This window comes from Oculina patagonica, chromosome 5 (genome assembly GCF_052425735.1).
Source record: "Oculina patagonica isolate OP01 chromosome 5, crgOcupat, whole genome shotgun sequence".
NCBI lineage: Eukaryota > Metazoa > Cnidaria > Anthozoa > Scleractinia > Oculinidae > Oculina > Oculina patagonica.
The window spans coordinates 27,195,776-27,204,726 of NC_135762.1; the positions used below are offsets into that span (position 1 = coordinate 27,195,776).

The following is an 8,951-nucleotide window of genomic DNA, read 5'->3' on the forward strand; positions in this document are numbered from 1 at the left end:
ACGGCAGGAAAACGCGGGACCTAAGAAGGTTATCTGGAAAAAAGTACCCTGTAATTAAAACAGCATTAAATACGGTGCTTTTTGTATGCTTTTCGGCGCAGACTTGCGCTTTTTGGAAGGTTTAAGTTTGGACGCAGGCCGGAGAGCAGACTTTTAGCTAAAGGAACCCATTCCAGTGCTTGTGTTGTGATGGACACCTGACAATATTTGTACTGTGTCAGGGTCACGTGGAACCAATAGGACAGTTCGCCTCTCGGCGGCGACGACATGGCGCGGTGTTAAAAGGTTTTAATTGATTGTTTGCTGAAGCTAAAATTCACTTATTGCTTCAACGTTCTTGATAAGCTCATGCGTGGTCCAAACGAATACACTGCACTACGTCTCTAGAGAGGAGACCGTCCGAACACGAAAATGTCGCATAAACATTTAGGCAGCCGTAAAACAGCAAACTTATCGAACAAAGCCAAAGCTTTTTCGATTGCTTCACTCGTTCACCAAGGTAGGTGGCTCTTTATGATTTATCCCACAGTCAGCGTATAAAGATTATTCGGGCGAATCGGTATAATTTTGTCTTCCGCTTTTTAGAGGAACGCGCGGGCACGAGAGTCGAGAGCGACGACAAAGTTTCCAGTAAAGATTTAAGCACAGACAGAGAAAAACTAGACACGCCGCCGGTACCGAGGAAAAAGCTCAAAACTTTAAAACCAGAGGCCGTACTGGAGGGCAAGGAACTGTGGAACTGCTTTTATCGCCTGGGCACAGAAATGATAATCACCAAGACAGGAAGGTCAGTTAAACTTTACTTATTGCACGTTCGTGCGATAAGCCCGATAATTATTTACCACAGATCTGGGAATTACGGTGAATTACACCGGCGTTTATCCTTCAGTGGTTTGCGCCTTTAAAGGGCTTTCAGCTTCTTTTTACTTCAGGCTGTTTAAAGTTGTTGTTTTGACTAGTTGTCAACTAGCGCATTTTGCCTCTTTAGACGTATTCGGCGTGCAATTGATACCCAAGATAATACAAAGTGATCGCTGTGACAGCGAAATGGCCTCAAATGTGGTTTATCCGTTAAAACTCTTTAACAGCATGTTTTCAAACAAGGACTTGTTACTGTGGTTATGCTTTGTGGTTTGCCGCTTGGTCGAGAAACACAGACGGTTTTAGCATTTCTTCGTAATGTTGCTTTTATTGCGCCATCAGCAAATTAATCACGAACTTCGCGGCTTAATTTTCGAAACAAAAACAGAGAAAAAACGTTTCTGAGCTCATAGTTGTAAGAAAATCTAGTGTGAGATGTTTAAGTACCTTTAGCTAATCTGCGAGTTATTGTTTTGGAAAATTGTTTTGGAAAAACAAGGCGAGAAAAGTACTGAAATGTAAGCGGGTTTTAAAGTGCCTGGGTCTCGCTACTCAACACTTCGTAATAACAACAACTTCGCACATTTTCAACAATTGCCACTGCCATTATCTGATACTTGGTGTAATATCCCTCTATTTCGTTAGCGAACGAAGTTTTTCTCTCCAAAAGTGCAGAAATAAGAGAGAAATACTAAAGAATTCGAGCGGTACTAAATTGAATGGAAATTATATAAACAAGCTTGAAAAAAGGTCAATTCTAGAACGCTTTTTCATTCATTTTTTTTTTCACATCGTGTGTTTTCTAAAATAGGTAATGATCTGGCCTTCCGCTTGCTTCAAAATTTGCCTCCATCTTCTGCTTTCCGCCTTACCTAGCATTTAAACCATTAAACGGAATTTTCTCAACCGTTTTAAATGAATCGCCCTATTGCGTAAAAAAAGTCTGAAATAAACTGGTTAAAGAATTCGTTTCTGTAGGGTTTTGACTGCGTTTTACTAATGCGGTTTTTAAACTGACACGACCCGTTTTTCCTGAATTTTTATCCAAATTTAGAAAATTTAAACTTCTTTTGTCTTTAATAATATCCATTCACACGAACATTTACGATAAAATCTTTCTATTTAGGCGGCAATTACCAAGAGCGCGGCCGGACAGGAATTTCGTATTTCTTGAAAAAAGGAACTAACTCCAAACTGCGCTTTGAAAAGTTCAACTGGAATACACCACAAGGCGGGGCCATATTATAAGTCTTGTAACCGAAATTCTACATAACCGAGAAAACAACGAGTCGAAAGCAACTGGGCTGGCGATAAAGTTGCCTCATGAATTCATTTAACAAACGTATTTTGTTTTATAGAAAAATAAATTATACCAACGGAGCGCCCGCCACAGTTTCAGAACGATACCCAGGTGTCACTTTATAATATCGACGCAATGAAGAAGCTACGAAATAAAAGCCAAACGCGTTGACAACAGATGAAGTTCTTTGACTTCGGATTATTTTCTAGATTCGTTGTAACATAATTCCTCGCATGAATTAAAATTCACCGTTTCAACAGCGGGTTTTTATATTCTTTCACATCATAGCGAGTTTCTTTTACTAAAATCCCATTTAAAGGATCATACGAGGTTAATTTGGAAAGTTTGAAAAGAACTTCTCTAAAGGAGCGCGAGTTTTCTCTTCCTGAAACGGAATGAAGTCAATCAAATACATCGTGCTACAGTAAAAAGTTTATTTCTCAGTCTCACAAGGCGTTTAGTTAAATTAAGGGTGCCCTGACCCACTGAATTCAGTCACAATTCACGCTAAACTGAAGCAAGACCATGAACGTAGCGGTCAACGAGGAGTTTCTCGTTGTTGTTTGCGTAGACCGTAAGCACCTGCCCAGTCAGTAAGGCATAACTGTATTAGCAACATCTATGTCCCCTTTAACAGGACGCTATATATTTCTGTCTCTAGTTTCATAACATTCTCGGCCGGGATTCTTTTCGCGAATCACGCTATTTTTCTTCTTTTTCTAACAACGCCTTTCTGGCATTAAGAGGTTTATTTTGCGAAGTTTCTCGCTAGAACATCAACTGTATTGAGTTTCAACATTTCGGCCCACATACAAAGTCGACAAAGTAGGAAAGCGGCACGCGAATGTCACGTGACAAGGATGCGAGCATTATGGACCGAGACGGTACGACGGGTCCGTGACAACAGTAGTAATTTTGTTTTCCCTTGCCGATAAACATAACGATCGGTTATCTTAAGCTTTTACCGCTACAGAGATCAAAAACTGATGAGAGACATTTAAAGAATCATATTTTCACAACCTATATGTGAAGACACCCCAAACTTTATTTTTAACAGATAAATATGGAAGTTGATTCAAGTCGGCAATCTCTTCAAAGCGTTTAAATACGCCTTTATTCCATTTAATTAAGGCAATGTTTTAATTTTTAATTAGCTAAGTGATGCGTCTTTTCCAATTTACAGGCGAATGTTCCCGACTGTTCGTGTGTCGTTCACGAACCTCGACCCTGATGCCAGCTATGATGTCTTATTAGACATCGTTCCAGTTGACTCGAAGCGCCACAGGTATTCGTACTCCGACTCGGCTTGGTTCGTGGCGGGAGAGGCCGATGCAGTGCCTCCTAAGGTGACGTGCGTTCATCCTGACTCACCATTTACAGGCCGGCAGCTGCAGGGACAAGTGCTCTCATTTGAGAAAGTCAAGTTAACGAACAACCGGGATGACAAGCGGGGAAATGTAAGTGCAAGACATCCAGTCAATATTTACCTTCGAGTCGATAATAACCGAAGTATGACTTCCTTATTTCGGGGGTCGGTTCAGTGTTTATCTGATCAAGAACTACCCTCGCCCGGGTCCAAGTTTTCCGGCTGTTAATGTCTTGAGTAGCGTTCTTTTTGTCGTGCTTATAAGAACTAAAAAGGCAGTTTACATTAGTACTAATTATTTTTTAATTAACAGAACAAGCGTGGCTATTAGCGCAATAAGATATGTCTTTTTTGTAAAAAACGATAAGTTATTCTGCGGAAAAAGCATTGCACTCTAAAATCCTCACGACATTTCCGTTAGTATTTAAAAATCGATCTGCGAGCAAATTTAAATTTTAAAACTGTCCTGTTTTATACGATACAGGTGTCTTAGCTTGTCAATGCTGCGTTGAATACATGTCCGCAGTAACTGCCACGAACGGCGTCGAAATTTGTACTGAACTTGATTGTTTTAACAAGGTTTCAGCACTTTCCGAAGTTTGCAAGCTTTAGTTTCGTGCGTGAACAATATAAAGGCACTCTCTTTTCGCAAATTGTTCGGAGCGGGGAGGGGAAATTCTTTAGAAAAATTGCCGCCACAAGGCGCGATGAGTCATGTTAGAAAATATTTACCTGAAAAAATTTCGCGCGTTTAATTTTAGCGCACCTTATAAACAACTCGCGAAATTAACGAAGCTTAAACCCTTACAAAAATACAAAACACGAGGCAAACTGTCTTCGACCATCTATTAAAATCTCAAATCTTTCAGTGAGTTATTGTTTTTTTCCTTTCTTTTTCGTCACAACTGTTCACGGCTTGTTTTGAGTTTTCGTGTGCCCGTGTTTGCGTGCTGTCAGCTCGTTTTGACAGTAAGGTGATCCGATGTTTAGAGTTATTCCTGATAAGCCATTAGCCGTGGAGAATTGTGATACCCTTGGCATTTATTCCGCTAGAACGCAAAACAAAAGCGAAAATTCACCTGTTAAAACCGAGAACGACCCAGCCCACCACAGAAAAAGAAAAAGAAAACACACAAAGTCTTTCTCGTTTCAAAGCATTTTCGTATCTAATAGCTCAAAGCTTTGCGTCCACAGCTTTTCAAAGCAGCCTTAACTGTTTGATGCAAAACATTCTTTTTATTGCTAAACCGTTTGTTGCATCAACAAGACTTCTAAAATGTAGATTGTTTCTTTGTAAAGCCAAGTGGGTTTTTCCCCAGGGGGGTACTCCGGCTTGTTAATGACGGGGATGATCGAAGGATTTTTGGGTTTGAAATTTTCGATTCCGGGATTTTTTAGGTTGGAAAATTTGGCAAGTATTTTTTGGGTGACTTGATTTAGATAGAGGATTTTTGGGTATTAAAAACGAACTAAAGTGCCTGGCGTATTTATGGTAGATGTATAAACAAAACAAGCGTTCTTTGTGTTATGTTATTGCCCCCCTGGCATTAGGGTAAATTTGACAAGGGTTTTTAGGGGTATTGGTCCAGGGATGGGTAAGTCGGAAGACTTAGGGATTTTTGGGTCCGAGTTTTGCCTCCATTCGATCATCCCCGTCATTTACAAACCGGAGTACCCCCCTGGGGGTTTTTCTTTCTATGTTTATAGTCAATTTAAATAATCGTTACATGGGGTGTTTTACATGCCATTTTAGAAAGTCTTGAAACAGGAAACGAAATACAGTGATTTGTATGAAATCCAATGTCAAATAAATTCGGTAAAAACTATTTATAAGGCAATTCCTATTTTGCGAACCTCGAAAATTATTTCACGGATCACTTTTCAGCGACGGTAAAAAATGCCCTGCCTGTAACCTAGTCAAAATCCGCGGGAAAATTCACACACAAGGCTATTTGAAAACCGACAAAAAAAACGCCTTTCCAACAAATTTACAACATCTCAAATTTAACCAGTAAAATGTTTTGCAACTTTACAGACCCTTTACAAACTAAAAATATCTCATGAGGTTCAGCGTGTATATTTTTCTTCCCTCGTTGACATGGAATTCTTATTCAATAACGCCCACCTCTCGTGCTATTTTCATTTTTCTAAATTGACGACAAGCAAAACCACAGCGGGTGCCGCACAATGGAAATTGACGGTAAGGTCGCCAAACTGTCCAACATATCGATACCTGTAATCTATAATTAGAAAAGAACAATTTACCTGAGTTGTAATGGTTCCTAAAAGGCAGCATTTTGTAATTGTTCAATTCAATTATTTTATTGTCGCTTTTAGCTCCGATTTGAAGCAAGTTCTGCTCAATCATTACTTTCCTTTTTGGTCTCCATGGCAATTTTCTTATAATTACTAAGAAATAAAACAAACCACTGAATTCTAGACTGTTCTTTTGATCCCTTTAAAATTTTGCATTTTCTTTGTTGTCTGCTATTATTAAATTCCATTGTTCATTTTAAATAACGTTTCACGGAAGTTCCCGTTAAAAGTTGAGATATTCTTAGTTCTCTCAAAAAAATCTAGTATCCATTGAAATAAATGACCATGTTCCTTTAAAAACCAGTCCTGGGAGAGGCCCCCCGCCGTTTATCTAGCGTCAATTGTTACGGAGTTAAGCTCTGCACGTCCGTTTCAATTACATCCTTTTAAATTGCGCATCCGTTGTCTGCAAAGCAACTGAGGTGAAATGACGATATTCTTTATTTTTGGAAACACGAATCTCAACGGTGTAATTTTTCACGTTTAATTTTTATTTGGCATAGTATTCATCGTCAATTATTCAGAGTTAGTTTGGCACTGTTCAAACGCAGTCTCTTATAAAATCCATATCAGTTAGGGATTATTTAGAGTTGTGCAGGAGAGTTAGTAACCTCCAAGTTTCCCATCTGGTCACAACCATGTCAAAAAGTACGTTGTATAACCGTCAGCCGTTTTATTTGTTTTTTTTTTTTTAGTGAAAAAAACGCACACAAAGTGCAAAAATGTGCTCAGGTGGCTATCCAGAACTTTCTAAACGTTTTACAGTAAACGCGTGTTAATACTGGGCTGTCATAAAGTCATTGCCAACTTCACAATGAAAAGAAACAAACAAACGGAACAAAATGTTCTGCAAGCCCAAGCTACTCAAGCTCAGTCACCCAAAAAGTTGATGATTATATTTTACTTCCTAGAGCAACACGCAGAAAAAGTTTATTACCTTTGCAACTGCGTGGGTCAAAAACATTCAAACTAATATTGTCTCTTGGAATTTCCAGATAATTCTAAACTCAATGCATAAATATCAACCAAGAATTCATTTAATCAAGGATCCTGAAGAGCCGAAAAGCGACACAACGGACTTAACTAGAGCAGAAACCTTTGTCTTTCCAGAAACGACTTTCATGGCTGTTACATCGTACCAAAATCATCTTGTAAGTATTTTATAACCAATCAAATGCTGACTTCATATCAAGAGAGGATGACGCCAGGAGAGGACACTCCTGGTCATCCCTTGAGGATTGTTCTTGAGTTATTTTTAGATCATCGGCGTTACAGTTACTACTGTGGCTCACGGGAAGGACATCCTCACTTGTTGCGTAGATGTGCCATGGAGGGACTCGCATTCACGTTCAGACTAAATGAGTTAGCTAGCTATACGTCAGGGTCGGCCAGGGGCTTTAGGTTTACGGTATACAGGGGGGACTTTCAACTAGGGTATGCAGTATTTTTACGCTAAAATTGGGCCTTTTATGGGTAGAAAGTATACTGTGTTTTTCCAAATTTTGGTATTTTGCATGATTTTGAGGGGAATGTTTGGGTATACTGGGTACATGTTTTTCAGGTATATTGGTATATACCACTTACCCCCCTGGCTAGGTAGCCAGTTCTCTTTGCAATCACCATTTCTGAGAAATTCTGCTTGTCGAAGCCCAGAGAATATTACCCAACAACTTCTCGATTAGGCACCTCATTTGCAGTCACTTAATATTCCATCAAGTAAACTTATCTTTTAAAATAATTTTGCAGATAACCCGACTCAAGATTTACAGCAACCCATTTGCCAAGGGATTCCGAGACTCGATCAGATTTTTGGGTGATACTGAAAGGTTTGTATATAACTTTCCTTCACAAGTATAACAAACGTTTGACTTCTAGAAACAACTGGGTTAAATGTTCTTGTAATACCGTGATACTATTTAATTTCTACTTCACAGAGAAAGCTATCTAATGTCAAACGGCGTTCAGGTGTATGAAAACGGCGACAGCGCATGTTTCGTTTCAAATGGAACGCTGCCTCATGGCTCACGCGACTTGTTTAGTGAAGGTAAGAAAACAGTTCAGCACATTTTCCAGGCTAGCATGTTTATGACTAAACGTTTAGTAAAGTTGAAAAGAATCCCTCCTTAAGGGTTTGAGGAAGTGTTATTATAGCATGTAAATGATTATTTGTTGATATCTGATCACTCGTGTACGTTGTTCTTTCTTGCAGAGTTTCACCAAGTATCAACCCCACCCCAGTGGGCACCATGGGAAGATCTCTCTTGCTGTCGCACAAATAACGCCACGTTTGCGAACAGCTACTATCCTCATTCGATCCAGTGCGCAGGCTCAAATGATATCTACAGCAGAGGGCATGCGTGGTGGCGGTGTCCGATTTCCCACACAGAGGATGGTGTTGTGATAAATTACTAAATTTACTTGTAGTAAAGTTGTTAAAAATTTGTATATCGAAATACCACAATACTTAATAAGCGTTAAGCTTTGTAAAAACAGGAAAATAATAATGTTTCTTCGCATGCGGAGATGTTTTCACAGTTATTTATTTCAGTATAATTTTTTGGAGTTGAAATCCATCATAAATAATATTCGCAGCTTTTACTAGAAAGCAAAATACCGGCGCGCCTTACGAACGTGTGAAAATTGCAAACTAGCGTGTGTCTTAACTAGTAAGTTTAGAAATTCTGCTACCAGTTTTTAAGCGCTTTATCTAGCATTCATTATTTGTTGTTCTTTCGAAGTTGAATGGAGTTGAAATTAAAGTTGAAATTTAGGAGAATCTTCGAGGTGTTCTCGCAATTATGCCGCCATCGTTTTGTCCAAGGGCGCCAGATGACTGAAATTTGCGCACAGAGAGGTTAAATTGTGAAATACAAAAATATAAGTATAATTTTCAAAATAGCGGTATGTAGTTGCATGCTAAGTTTTCAAAGGCAGTTTATCCATATGTCTCCTATTATCAAATGCCTGGTGTGTGTTTTTTAGTTATAAGAATTCAATGTTTGCTTGTTACTAAACGGGCCACATTAGCAAAACCTCTCAGCGTTTAACCATGCGCCGAGAAAAATGGTGTTATATTGAACAATCATTTCCTTTGTTGGTGGATCTGCT

General features: G+C 39.1%; 1 protein-coding gene across 1 annotated transcript; it reads left to right on the forward strand.

Annotated features, from left to right (window-relative positions):
• Positions 1-344: 344 nt before the first annotated feature.
• LOC144653629 (T-box protein 12-like) lies at positions 345-8,434 on the forward strand. The gene is made up of 7 exons (XM_078513681.1): positions 345-499; positions 586-787; positions 3,345-3,618; positions 6,839-6,994; positions 7,590-7,669; positions 7,778-7,887; positions 8,053-8,434. Exons 1-7 carry the CDS (start codon positions 412-414, stop codon positions 8,253-8,255), a joined length of 1,113 nt encoding a protein of 370 aa, XP_078369807.1. The 5' UTR covers positions 345-411; the 3' UTR covers positions 8,256-8,434.
• Positions 8,435-8,951: the final 517 nt, after the last annotated feature.